The following is a 14,608-nucleotide window of genomic DNA, read 5'->3' on the forward strand; positions in this document are numbered from 1 at the left end:
ATTATTACAGGCATCCAATGACACGGTAACCTGCATTACCAGCCTGTGCTGCGGCGGCGGAGCTCCACAGCTCTCCCCCGGTCTGGTGTTGGCTGTTCGGGGATAAAGCTGAGCGCTGCTCGGTCATGTGACTCCTGTTTTTTTTTCCTCCCTCGAAGTTGAAAGGCAGGAGCAGAGCAGCGGAGGGGCCCAGCAGCCAGCTCGCCTTCCTACTCACCGTGGATGCAGCGTTTTCGTCTCCCTTTTTTTTTCCAGCCACATTACTGTTCGTTTCTCTGACATTTTTTTTTAGCCCAACACTTCCTTCGCCATGGCGGGGGCCATTATTGAGAATATGAGCACCAAAAAGTTGGTGATAGTGGGAGTTACTCTGCTTTTGTTTCAGGCGTTTTCCTTCATGGTCGGCGGTTTAATTGGTAAGTTTTTTTTTTCCACCCTCCTCTTCATCACTTTTGTCATTTGTTTAGCTACCTTTGTCTTTGTACGCATGTGCACGCTGACATTTAAAGGAGAAAAAGTGAAGTTTGAAGTTGTATTTTTCGCTTCACACATTCGTATTAAGCGCTAATAAATGTTTTTACAGACACAGAGGAGTACGGGTGCTAACTTTTAGCTGTGTTTTTTACCCTCCGAGCTGCCGCACACAAGCGACGCTGCCGAAGTGCACCTCTGCTAAATCAGTGCTTTGTGTCAAGGTGTTAGCTGCCTGCATGCCGCAGCCGCCGGCTTCATAACTTTGGCTTAAAATAAAACAGGACACCATGATTTCTGGGTTAATATCTCGTCTTCTACACAATAAGACACCCGACCGTTTGTGTTTGTCACTTCTTTGATCCAAAGTCGAACGTTTCCCCCTCTTTTCCTCCTCATACCTCCTCCCTTCCTCCTCCTCCTCCTCCTCCTCCTCCCATATATAATGTCTGTCTGCTGTGCTGGGGCCCCAGGCAGCATCTCTACCTTTCTTTCACTCCTTCCTTCCCCCCTCTGTGTGTGTGTGTCTGTGTGTCTGTGTGTGCATGTCCCTGTGTGTGTGTGTGTGTGTCCCTTCTCCCCAAATCCCTCTCACCTCACAGGCAGAGAGAGTGCTCTTCCTCTTCCCCCTAGTTTCATTTGCATTGAGACAGACAGTGTGGTACACACACACAGAGCTCCTGTCAAAGCGTCTGCCTTGAGCTCTGTTTTGGAGTTGCTGTCAAGTTTCTTCAAATCCACCCACACTTACATGCAGTCATGCTACACAAACTCACACGTACACATGCAGTGAATGGAAAAAGACACTGATCTCTCCTTATGGACAGAATCTGGAAACCATGCACCCAGCCGGTCCCTCTGCGTCCCTGTGGTCCCTCGCACTCACTGCATAGCTGATAAATTAGCTTGTTTGGTTCGTTCCTGGCTGAGATGGTTTTAATGAAGCCAGATTCCTTTGTGTTTGCTCGGTGGCTGGGGGCAGAAGGGGTAATTGAGTAGAAAGGGGTTTTTCTCCCCTTGTTTCCCGACAAACCCGGGAACACAGCATGGGGTCAGCGGGCTGAGGGGATGGCCATTATGCTGGACACACTGCAGTGCAGACATGAGGAGCCAGTGTGCCGCTGGACTCTCAGTGTCACTTGATAATTGAACTCCAAGAGGGCTCCAGATAGCTGTGTTAAATCCAGCTTGCCGTGTCTTCTTTGTGGCTCTGTGTGTGTGTATATGCTGTTTTGTTTTTAAAAACACACTTAAAGATTGTGTTGCGTGGCTTCATGGAGTGCCTGTTAGCTATAGGTGTGTAAACATCTGCCCTGTACATAAGCTCTGTTATAGGTGAACTGATATGATTAGATGTACAGATAAGTAGCAGGGTCACCGTGTACAAGCACACAAGACTTTTCAAGGTTAGCACACTTTTAAAAAGGGTAGAAATGTCAAATTTAAAGCAGTGCTCCTTACAAACAAGGCTTTCATGCCCACCCCCCCAATGAGCCAGTGCTTCCCACAAGTACCCTAGACAGTGATTAGAGCTTATGGAGCCTTCCTAGATACGTCACCAACAGCTTAACACATTCAGGACTGGAGGAATTTTCAAGTGTCTGAGATTAAAGTGGATTCAAGGCTGGTTTGCATACACACATTTTTCCACATGCATGTTTCAGAAGCAGTTCACAGTTTTTCCTTTATGATCAGAGTCTTGTTGACATCAACTATAATTCAAATCACAAGACTCTGAGCTTGACATTTTGCAGGTGCTAAGATGAGAACATTTATGTCAGCCCGCTCACACTATCTTTTGTCCTAGTTATGAAGGTTTACACGATTCCCGGGTGCCTGTTTGTTCTGTTGCAGACTGCCTGTCTACCTAGGATTAAGTACTGTTAAGTCTCTGTGGGTTTTCTTCAGTTTTTTGTATTGATTCGTGAAATATTTAATTGCCTTGTGATCACCTAAATGTCGACTGCTTGCTTTCTTACTTATATTGTTGTGACATAACCTCTCATGTCTGTGGGATTATCCAAGGTTGCCCGGTCACAAATGTCCAATACATATACCCTGATTTACTTTGGTTTAGGCAAATACCTGAATGGATGGTTACTTTCATTAAGACACCAGGCTGTGTGGTGTACTTGATATCAGATAAAAGAGGTTTAAGTACATGTTTACAGGCTTTGTGAACGTGCTTCTTGTCTGACATCATCTCCGTTGTGAATTAATCCTTTTGTCTTGAGGCTACACCTGGACTCTCATGTCGTTCAGAACAGAACTGAAGCCCTCACAACAGGGAGCCAGAGTTTTTTTTGTGCTCATGATAATGGTAGATCTTTTCTCAAGTATCACTAAAACTCTTGGAAGTAAAGACTACAAACACCAGTCTTGTCGGGCTCATGAATCTCAATGCGTAAACAGTGTAATTGGTGCCTGAGAGCTTTCGGGAATTTTCCCTCCCCATCACTCCAGACGGGGAGAAGGGGGGAGAAAAAGGGAGCAGAAGAGGGCCCAGGCATTTTTCTAAATGGTGTTAAAAGTAATTTCCTAATGTTACTAAGACATTAATACTGTCCATGCACAGTTTAATCTGCAGTGTTCAAGTTTTATTCATGTGTTTTTCTTCATGCTTAGTTTGACCAGACATTTTGCTTGGCAGGAGCTTGAAACAGTATTTCAATATGACATCCAGTCTAACATCTCTCCTCATTTGTTTTTGTCTCACCAGCTCCCAGCCCCACCACAGCAATCTCCTACATGGCCACCAAGTGTGTGGACACAACTAAGCACCGAGAAGAAACAAAATGGTTTATGCCTTGGGGTCCTAACCAGTGTGACAAGATCCGGTCCTTTGATGAGGCCGTGGCCAAGAGGATTGAGGCTAACAATATTGTTTTTGCTGTCCACATTCCAATGCAAAACAACGAGATGAGCTCATGGTTTCAGTTCATGCTGGTCATTCTGCAGTTTGACATCGCATTTAAGATGTACAACCAGATAGGTAAGAACCTTTTCTCAGAAAATGTCACTGTGGAGACAGTCTTATTATAACCAACGGCCATTTTGGTGGCAGTAAACAACTGACGTGTTCTCTCCTGTGCTTGTAAATTTTTTATTCAGTATGTTTTTGGCTCTGTCAATTTGACATCTGTCTGGCATTTTGTAGTTTTACAATCGGAAAGAAAATATTTGCAGTGGCTCAATGTGACCAGCCTCTCAAATATTCACATCGCCTCTAATCATTAACGTCATAAATTCAAGTGCAGTCGCTGCTTTTTTTTTAGCAACGATTCATTCTGTGTCACATTACCTTACCTACAACATTACCTAGTAGGATCTCGGGCTCTCAGTCCAGTCTGTCTTGATGAACGCTTGAGGAAATCACAGGAATGTGTCTTTTCAGTAGATTGGATTTCTGTTACACTGAAAAGCAGCAAACAATGATGGATGTCCTGCTGTTTGTTCTCTATGGCTGTATAGACCTCGGGGGGGATTTTTCGGCGGGTTTATCAGACACACTGAGACAGGTATAAGAAGAGAGGAGTGAGGTTTGAATGAAATGACCTCATTATCCAACTCTGGCACTCACAACCAAATGATTTATATCCTTGGATAGGACGTTGTCTCAATTTTCCCAGTGTTTACTAATTTTACAAGACATAATTTGACAAGTGCATTGTGTGGTTATTTTCTGGATTTAAAGTAAATTAACTGCATTACATTCACAGCGTTACTGAAACCCATTTTATATCAGTCTGATAAAATGGATGAATGAGAGGAAGGGGAGGAGGGCGGTAACTGGCTTCTCCTCGAAGGACGGGGTTTGGTATCTTGGCAGGGAGCTGCAGCTTCTGAAAGAAGGGATTAGAGGGGATGATGAAAAAGTCTAATAAATGACTGGATACCCAGCAGAGCCTCTTGAAAGAGTCTTGCCTCTCAATTTCATCTTTCATTTTTATGGCTTTGAGCATATAGCTGCATGTATTAAAGTCAGTCTGAGCACTGTCGTGTCTCCTGATCTTGAAACCTTGATACAGTTTGTCCAAGGCCAACTGTCAAACCTAGAGGTGCTGATTTTAGGGAGTTTTAGAGAGAAAATAAGTTGGACTTTTATATAACCGAGCATTTCTGGTTAGTTATGATGGTACAGCAGCATCCTTTTCTTGCTTACATTCTTGGTCTCAGTGGAAATATGTCAAGAGACTCTGTGTTGTTTGGACCAGGGTGTCTGACAAGTGTGTAATTCACGCTGGACCAGAGACAAGTCTTTTTGCCAGATGTTACAGATTCAGTTTCTGCTACTTATCTGTACACTAATAATTTACTTTTAGTACAAATGTTAAAAACAAACACACAAATCATGACCTGCTGCTGGCTGATGTCATTTTTCATTCCATGCTCAAGTGCCACCCCATGATTAAACTCACCTGGAACAATAGTTTTGTATGCTGTTTAACATTAGATCTCTATGCCTTGTATAGTTAACGAAGCCCCCACTGGTGTGCTAGACATGTAAAAGATGGCTATTGATGAACTCTTCATAAATAAGGGAAGGGACCCCAAAGAGAATGCTTTCTCCAGGCACACTGTTCACCCCATTCACAATATTTTGCAGATATTACACTAGAGAGACGGCTCCTGATTTGTAGGCTTCTGGCATAAAGATCAAATGTTTACGTACTTTACCCCACTTGTGAAGCTAGTTGTTTTCAGAGAAGTTAATAATGAAAGTTAAACAGATTTCACAAAGTCATGAAGTGTTTGACATGACATACACTGATTTACTGTAGAAACTGGAAGGCAGTGTAATCAAATATTTATAGACTCCAAGCCAGCGAAACAATGGAATCTGGTCTTCAATAAACATAAAGTTTGTCTTGTTCCTCAACACAGCATTAGGTTCCCAGAGTTAGGTGGATTCTGTTCTGCATCTGAGAGCACTAGGGCATCTCTCCCTTGTCTACCTTATCTGTGTAACGGTGTTCATCCCAGAGAAGAGCGTCGCCCTTATTAACCACTCCACCCACCTGCCCCACTCCACCTCAGCACCAAGCACCTCTTGGCCAGAGTCCAGCAATAACACAGCTGTTAAGAAGGCTTAGTTTCCGTGGCGATGGCTGCTGGACTGGTGTGGAATGTTTGCATGAAGTGAGCTGATATTTGAGGGCGTCTGGCTCAACCAATGGCAGAGGGGAGGGCATTACCGAGACAGTCGGCTGCCAGTTCTCATCTGGTTCTCTCTCTCCCCCTTCCTCTCCCTTTCTTGCAGCACAGGCCACTGGGTTTCTTTCTCTTCACTCAAGCTTGTTTCATAACGGCACAAGAGGCACTCTGGAGGGCTGGAGGAGAGAACACTTGGCTTTGTAATGTGATCTAAAGATGCAGTTTTAATAGCTTGGCTTTGGATCTTGTGTTGAATTTGCTGGGTCTGGCTGGTGGAGGCCAGGTCTTATTGAAGTTTATGTCAACTACTGATGTCACCACCACTGAGTGTAGCTGACTCATTAAATGTGTTTACATACTGAGAAATAATCATAATAATGTGACCATTTCAAACCAGTTCCAGCTAGTGGGGTCACATTAACACTGCAAGGACATGACCTTACATTAGAATTATGTTTCAGACCAACCAGTCCATTTGTCACTGGAGTGCGGAATAAAGTCAGTGATTTGTTATAAAGTCAGATAATTTTCAATACAACGTGCCTTCATGAAATACATTGGCATGTTAAACACATGTATAAATGATTGAACTGTTCATTTGCAGAGTGCAGCTCGAGGCTGGTTTCAGAGCGCACGGTGTGATGTTTACTGGTCTGACAGTGAAAAGGCCATGGCTGTCTGTCACCAGGATTTAATCTCATCACTATGATGATATGACATTTCTGTGAAGCGCTTTGAGACAATTTCTGATTGTATATAAATAAAACTGAATTGAATTGATAACACGCAGTAAAAAAAACTTATGTGGGTGTATTGATTGTTGTATTCAAGTCTAAAACACACTTCCTGAATTTGGAGAATTTATTTGTTGATTGTTTTGCCTAATTAAATAGTGTTATATAGAGTGTTGTAACTGTGGTAATTCTTTCTTCCAGAGGACGGAGCGTTGGTTACAATTGATGTTGGCCTGGCCTATAGAGATGACCCATTCAGTGAGTGGACAGAGATGGCTCATTCTTTTGAACAAAGGAAGCTCAACTGTAACTTTACCACGGCCAAGGTAAGGGAAGGACACTGATTTACAGGTCACATGTCATGTCACCCCTGGGTTTGCTTGTTCTGAGGTTTCAGTAATTTAGCAGCAGTTAAAAATAAAACTGAAGAGGCAGGATGACTTGAGTGTTTTTGTCATCATCTACCAAGGCTCCTGAGATATTTTTCAACTTACCAGTTGTACTGCTTTGAGCAACTTGTCTCTATAATGTCTTAAAATTAATTGATGGCTGATCAGATGCCATAGTCCCTGTTTAAACTGAAAACACTGTTGTGTGCAATGACTCACTATAGCAGTGTCTCATTGTGATTGTTAGACTTTTTTATTTTTATTTATTAAAAAATCAGCAAGCTGCACTAAGCCAGTACTCCTTGTCATAGTTTATTATGTTATAAAAAATCAGCTTTTAGAGAGAGAAGGAAGATAACTGGATAAAATGATTTGTAGAATGAGAAATGGTCACAGTTAAGGAATCCTGTAACAGGGTTCATGTTTTGGGGATGGTGACTCATAGTTTTAAAGGTTTCACAGTTGAAAAAAACACCAGCACTTCACTTGTACTCATAAAAATGATTCCTAATGTTGTACTTAAGCCCATGCTGCACTCTAGCAAGGTATAAATATTTCACAGATATGTGGCTGCAGCAGCACTGGCTTAACATGGACTTGTAATTGGTCATTCTGCTTCCACCAAAAAAGCTCTGATCAGAGCACCCCTTCTCCCTTTCTGTCTAAAAACATCTACACTGTTCAGCCGTGTCTGCTGTGTCTGTTATTACAGACATGTCTGAGCTAGCCACAACCTCACTACTTACTCATGCACTTGCCTCAGTTAACAATTGTCTGGGCTTAATGGTAAATTGTGTTTTATTAAGGATTGTAAAAGAAACAACTGCTGGTAGATTGTTTTTTAAAGCTACCATCTTTGATGTAAACATATGAACCCAATGCACATTTGGCCAGAAGAACAGAACGTTTTTTTTTTTTTTTAAATGTCAGACAGCCGCAATATAATCCAAATATAGCTTCCTAATTTGCATAGGCAGTCAGACAGACAAGTCTTTATTTGTCTTTTTGACTTGAGTCTCAGTTGTAGCCCTTGGAGACGTCACAGTTTTATCTTGCAGGCTCTTTGTAGTAATTTCAAAAAACTAAGAAAAAGTTCTTGTCAGGCTGCACTGAGATTTTTCTGGTTTATAGAGCTTTGCTCTTCACATTCCTGTGGTTTTTTTTTTAACCCATTACTGTGCACTTCTGTGTGTTGTCCAGACCCTTGAGAATGAGGGCCGTTACTACGAGTGTGATTTGCTGCCATTTATGGAGGTAGGGAGCGTGGCCCATAAGTACTATCTTCTCAACATCCGCCTGCCTGTCAATGAGCGCAAGAAGGTCAACGTGGGAATCGGAGAAATCAAAGACATTCGTCTTGTTGTAAGTTTTTTCAGTGCCTAACATTGACCCTTTTCAGCTGTGACAAATGCGAAAAATGTTGCGCTTGAGCGATTCGCCCTCTGACGCTGAAACTGTTTCCCTCCCCCCTCAAGAGCATCCATCAGAACGGAGGTTTCACCAAAGTTTGGTTTGCCATGAAGACATTTCTCACACCTAGTATCCTCATCATCATGATCTGGTACTGGAGACGCATCACCCTGATGAGCAGACCTCCTGTCCTCTTGGAAAAGTATGGCTGTTTCCTTATCGTCAGAATCTCATTTTATGCATTCTCAGTTAGACCAGACAATTGGGGCTATGTGGATGCTGGTTCAGTGAGGACCTGCAGCACTTGTTTGAGTATGAGTGAGTCTCTGCTTGAGTATGTCCAATGGAAGAAAGAAAAATGACCTATGGATTAAATATACAAGCAGGCCATGCTGCCTGTGTGTCACATAGTTCACTGAGATCAGAGGGAGTGTCCATTTAATGGATTAAATTAAAAAAACTACAAAAATGAAAAACCAATTATGTTTTCGAAGAAACTGAAGCTGCTTGTCATCTTAAAATGACAGATATTTGTATTATTTTTGTGCAGGGGACTTGTCATATACTTCAAATATCAGGTTGTGAAAAGTTAAAACGGTGCTCAGAGCCCAGTGTTCGTCTAAACCCCTACTGTGCTGGGAAGACAGATCAGTGAGAGGCAGCATTCTGCACCCCAGGAAGTGCCTGGCGATGCATGAAACACATTACAAAATCTGCAAGCTAGGAAGACACCATTGGCACACACACACACACAGACACACACACAGTCTGTCTTCCTCCTTACTTCTGTCTTTTCCGGCTCAAGGCTTTTATTCTGAGACCAGGCCAGACAGGCTCTCAGGAAGCAAAGACTCGTACCCTATTTGTGGACAGTGGATGATTTTTTCATGCTGTAAAAGCTTTACTAGAGTCCTCTGTCATCCTAACCCACAGAGGTGTCAGAATGGTAGACCTTAGAATTCTGAAAAACTAAGAGGATAGATGTGAAATGGAACTCCCAGTGTGACCCAGCATGGTAGAGTTATTTGGAAAAATCAATCTTGTTTATTTTAAGAGATTAGATACTTGCGTTAAATTTGGAGGCTTATGTAAACTACTACTTGTGACTTGGCAGGACAAGTTTTAGTATGAGTAACATCATTAATAAAGGCTCAGCTCATCTGTGACAGAGCATTAGCATACCCAGGAACTGGTTCGTGCACAGAGAATGCAGACATAATGTATGCCATCAGTTACTCCTGTGTCGTATTCCCTGCTGTTACATGTTCAGTTTAAATTAATGTATCTGACCTTGACATCTGATTTTCATAAAAATGGCACATCAACAACAGTGCACAGACATATGCTGGTCTCAGCTCTCTTGTATGCTGGTTGCTCAGAACACATTCCCTGCATTCCTGTCAAATGTGGGTTCACTCTCTACACTCACTCCACAGAACATTGCTGACGAGCTGTCTGGAGGGAAATTGCTTAGGACCTGTATTACCTTACTGTGTTTGTACCTGCATGTTTTTGGTCACCCTTACAATCTGTTTTTTGTCAGTATTTCGCTCACACACAGACACTCTGTAACTTTATTTTGCCCTCTTACCTGTCTGTTTACAATCATCCTTTCATCTACGGTGGCATGCAGGGGCCTGCTGCAGTCACCAGGAAGTTGGGCTCTGCTTTGTCTTTTTGTATGCTAATTGTTAATAGTTTCAATGGGTTAAATCAGCGGGCTGGCTGTGAAAATTAGGTTATTTAGAGATGTTTGTGAATTATTTAGACTTAGCCAATTTTCTGTGAGGAATTACTGTGCTTGTAGCTGAATGGATAATCTAATCAGTGATGTCCACAGACCTAGTGAGCCTTACCCTGCAACCATTACCCCTTTAAATCAAGTATCAACAGATGTAAAAGCAAATGTACTGACATATATTAAAGATCATCATAGTTATTTTAAGTAGGATAGCAAAATATTAAGACTTTTTCCTCTCTCAGGGTAATCCTCGCTCTGGGCATCTCCATGACATTCATCAACATCCCAGTGGAGTGGTTCTCTATTGGCTTTAACTGGACCTGGATGCTGCTCTTCGGAGACATCAGGCAGGGCATCTTCTACTCCATGCTCCTGTCCTTCTGGATCATCTTCTGCGGAGAACACCTCATGGTACTGTCAACTCAGTTACTGTAAATCTGGCATGTTTCATCTTTCTTTCACTTAGCTGCAGGTTTGCTGGCCTAGTGTGACCTCACGAACTACTAATGCCTTTAAGCCCTGAATGTATTTCCAGGCTTGTCACAGTCAAACTGGCACTTGTTTTTAGTGTCATAATACAAATCTTGAATACTTTTGTGGCCACTGTACATCACAATGGTGTTGGATGGAGGTAACCTCATAGTGATAGACCCAGTTAAAGAGAACAAATTGTGGCTACACCCAAGGCAGGTCGTTCTAATGATCTCACTCAGTGGTAGAACCTAGGTCATTAATATAAAGCTGGGTACTCTATTAATTCAGGTGACCTTTTAAAGGACATTTGAATGATGGGCACATACTGTATGGTCTCATCTTCAACTCCCTGCTCTCTTCTCAGGACCAGACTGAGAGGAACCGATTGTCAGTCTACTGGAAACAGGTTGGACCCATTGTGTTTGGCTCCTTCTGCCTCTTCATTTTTGACATGTGTGAGAGGTGAGATGAGTTTTTCCCAAATTGTCTTCACCTGCTGTGTTATTTGTCAGGGAACATGCCACACTCAACATGATTTGTCTTTTGTCTTCAGAGGCGTCCAGCTGACAAATCCCTTCTACAGCATCTGGGCATCTGATGTAGGAACAGAACTGGCTGTATCCTTTTTTTTTAACAGTCTTTGACCAAAGTATCAGACAACAGTTTGTCTGATGTTTACAAGACATAATGTTAAGAAAAACCTTGCATCACAGCCAGTTAACATGTTTGTGGTTGAGTTCCTGCTCCTGTTGTAGGAGCAGTATTCAGTAAGGCCATGCCAACTACTGTTTTTCTTGGCTAATGCATGAACTAGAAAATCTACTCTCTAGACTAATATCATGAGTAATTATTCAGTGATGCCATATGTGAAAGCATCACCTAGAGTCTGAGGAAGGTGTGTGTGCTATCTGTTGTAGCCTTGCTTGCAGATCTAAATAAAGTTAATCAGCAATCCAACATCCAAACATTAATTTTCCACAGCAATAATAATAAAAACCATGCTAAACATTACACACAGACTAAAATGCAAAGAGACATCAGTGTGTACATTTAAACTAGTGAAACTTTCATGTCTCCACATGTACTGGCTCAGCACTTCCTTGACCGGAATTTTCTCAGATGGCATTCATAATTGTTGCCGGAATCTGTGCCTGTCTCTACTTCCTCTTTCTCTGCTTCATGGTTTTTCAAGTGTTCCGCAATATCAGTGGTAAGAGGACGTCCCTGCCTGCCATGTCTAAGGTCAGACGTCTCCACTATGAGGTATATGAGATTTAATTGACTTAAGTTGCTCATGGTCAATTAGGTGCAGCCATTCTGTCTTTATGGCACAAACACTCTTTTCTAGGAGTGTAGATTTCGTTTATCGGCCGTCTGTCTTTTCAGGGTCTTATTTTCAGGTTCAAGTTTCTCATGCTTGTCACTTTGACCTGTGCTGCCATGACTGTCATCTTCTTCATCATCAGTCAGGTGAGTCATAATGTCCTAAAGGACATGGAATCAGTCTTAACATCCAGAACCAATGTCATAAGTATTATGTCTCTTGTATGTGTGCAGGTGAATGAGGGTCACTGGCACTGGGGGGAGCACACAGTGCAGGTGAACAGCGCCTTCTTCACTGGCATCTACGGCATGTGGAATCTGTATGTCTTCGCCATCATGTTCCTCTATGCACCGTCTCACAAACGTTATGGAGATGAGCAGTCAAGTGGTCAGTGCATCACTGGTAACTACACATTTCTACTAAACAATATATACATATAGACTGATATTTTACAGCTCATGTCAATACATTTTGCTGCTAAAAAACATTTCTTTAAATTGGTGCTAGTATACCAGAAACGGTAAAAAAAAAAAAAGGTTGTGGTGTTCCTCAAACACTGGGCTAATTGCCTTCATCGTTCTTTGATAATACACATTGCCACACAATAATGTCAATCATTGTTTGCATATTTTATTAAGCACCCTCATAGCCATGTGAGTTAAAGCTTCCAAGTAATGTTCCAAACAGTTTTGCAGCTTGTCTGCAGAAAAGTGGTTACAGCACCACCACTTGCCAGACTGAAGCATCTGTCCACTGCTGTCCTCATGGCCAGTGGTGCATGATTTCAGCTGAGGTTACCTTTTCATGGGAGCAAAATACAAGTAGCCTTGAGTGTCTCAAGTGGAGCAGAAAATGTGCAAGTTTGATTAAAATCCCTGGAGCTGGCAGAAAGATGATGTGTTACATCACCCTGGGCACTTTGGCTATGAAAATGAACAGGAAGCTTAACACATCCTGCAGTGATACAAATCTTTGGTAACTATTAGCTCTGTATTTCCTCTTTTAGGTGCACTTATAATTTAACTGTATTAACCCCTTATTGAAGTTATGGTTAAATGCCATTAGTGTACCCTGTAACTTTGAGGAGCTGTCTTCATTCTGTAAAGCTGCCCATTCATCCTAAGTTTGTTTTTGGAGGGAGGGTGTGTTGATTGAGGAGGACCCAGATTCCCAAGGGAAAGAACAGTCTCTTTGGCCCGAGAGGGTAATTCTAATGGACACCAGGCTTCCTTCCAGAAAGAAAGGAAACTGAAGAGAAGGGGGCGGGGGTTGGGATGAGAAGTGTAAGGAAGTAATGAAAACCATCCATCCATCTCCTGACGTCATTGACACAGGGAGAGAAAAAGAGCGTTTAAAGTTCTGGAAGCTTTCCCTGAAGTGCACCAGACGGGCTCATGGGAGGGGCGACTCAAGTTTCTGTCTCACTGTGTTGATTTACTCTTTTAGCCCTTTAAGTTCCACTTTTTTTTTTTAGAAAAGGAATAGTGCTTATGTTGATGAAATTCGGTCTGATATATGGGAGCCTATTGTCTGCAGTGATTCAGATGGGGAGGTATCCAAAGCAACTCAAGTCATTTTGGTTTTGACGGTGTGTCTTAATTATGTGTGCAGGTGATCCTGGTGCAAACAGTGGAGAGGACATCCAGCTGACCACTACTGTCACCCATGTTGATGGCCCCACTGAGATCTACAAGATGACTGGCAAAGAGGCCCAGGAATAGATGTCACATCATCACTGAGCCTTCCATCTGCTACCAAATTTTATATATATATATATATGTGTAATCAAATGGGACTCTCATCTCTCTTTACTAGCCCCTAAAGCAAGGGCCAACAATCCACCTTGCATGCAACTACCAGTCCCACAGTTGCTGCCCTCTTCCTCACACCAAACCCTGAGCTTGTTTACATGCCACTCTGTGTTCCCAAAGCCCCTATTGTATTGCTGGAGGCTTAATATCAGCACTCCTATCAGTCCTGGTCATTTCATGGTGGAATTTCTTACTGCATTTCATACTTTATCGAAACTGTGTTTGTAAGTGTTGCACAATGCCTTTCTATGCCAAGTCAGGTACTGAAAAGCTGCTTTATTAGGAGATTTAAGTGTAAAGATAACCATTTCTTGGTGGTCAGAAATTGCATTTGGCAGCCATGACACTCCTGTTTTTTCAAATATAGTGATTCAAGTGTTTTGATGGTCAGAACCGGAGCTGACTAAAGATGGACAGCGAGGTGTTTCAGCCTTTGAGTTTCTGCTTTATTAAATGTAGATGGTGTGGTGTTCTGCTGTCACTGTTTTAGTCTTTCAACTTTTTTTTTTTATATCACTGGGGGAAATATACAGACCACATAGCCACTTTGGGAAATGCATACTGTATGTTCATCATGTTACAATGTAGATAACTATTTTTTATAAAGTGTATTTTCAGCTTCACAACATACATGTGTCAAGCTCCATCAATATTTTCGAAGTTGACTGTAGCCTATTTCACATGGTTTTAGTTTAGGTTTTTCGTATTTGCTAATTTAAATAAATACTTTTACCCAACACTCTTGTGTGTTGTTGCTTTTTTGAGTCAAATGTTTTATGTAGCTGCCCAAATGTATTGTCGCTATAATGTAGTGTAAAGTAGTTTGTCTGCCGTTTTCTTTGAATAAATTGACCTGCAGGGTCGAACCGTTGCTTGAGTTCGAGCAGGGAGAGTGCGCCTCTGCAAGGTTTAAAGCAGAACAACAAACATGCTTTCACTTCTTCTGTTCTGTCAAGGTACCGATATTTACCGATTGTGAGGGAGAAACAGGAAGTGGAGATTTTGTATATTTTACGTGCCTGGACAATGATAGAACTTTTAGCTAGTACATGATACTAAAGTATCAATTTTACAACAATAATTACATTTAAATTGTTTTG

At 42.0% G+C, this 14,608-nt stretch overlaps 1 protein-coding gene across 2 annotated transcripts; it reads left to right on the plus strand.

Annotated features, from left to right (window-relative positions):
- The first annotated feature begins 26 nt into the window (after window positions 1-26).
- On the plus strand, window positions 27-14,247 carry wls (Wnt ligand secretion mediator). 2 transcript variants are annotated; one of them, XM_028428576.1, is made up of 12 exons: window positions 27-416; window positions 3,191-3,463; window positions 6,561-6,685; window positions 7,949-8,110; window positions 8,224-8,360; window positions 10,142-10,310; window positions 10,738-10,835; window positions 10,927-10,990; window positions 11,493-11,636; window positions 11,760-11,843; window positions 11,931-12,084; window positions 13,309-14,247. In XM_028428576.1, exons 1-12 carry the CDS (start codon window positions 311-313, stop codon window positions 13,416-13,418), a joined length of 1,626 nt encoding a protein of 541 aa, XP_028284377.1. In that variant the 5' UTR covers window positions 27-310; the 3' UTR covers window positions 13,419-14,247. The 2 variants fall into 2 exon arrangements, with proteins under 2 accessions (XP_028284377.1, XP_028284376.1); XM_028428575.1 differs by having other exon boundaries at window positions 31-416; window positions 11,931-12,099.
- Window positions 14,248-14,608: the final 361 nt, after the last annotated feature.

This window comes from Parambassis ranga, chromosome 17, assembly GCF_900634625.1.
Source record: "Parambassis ranga chromosome 17, fParRan2.1, whole genome shotgun sequence".
Taxonomy (NCBI): domain Eukaryota; kingdom Metazoa; phylum Chordata; class Actinopteri; family Ambassidae; genus Parambassis; species Parambassis ranga.

Bases quoted from the DNA above. Each gene is read 5' to 3' on its own strand.
- wls (XM_028428575.1), top strand. From the start codon at position 311: ATGGCGGGGGCCATTATTGAGAATATGAGCACCAAAAAGTTGGTGATA. The intron at 11,844-11,930 runs GTGAGTCATAAT...GTATGTGTGCAG, and splicing joins TCTTCTTCATCATCAGTCAG to GTGAATGAGGGTCACTGGCA. The intron at 12,100-13,308 runs GTAACTACACAT...TTATGTGTGCAG, and splicing joins AAGTGGTCAGTGCATCACTG to GTGATCCTGGTGCAAACAGT.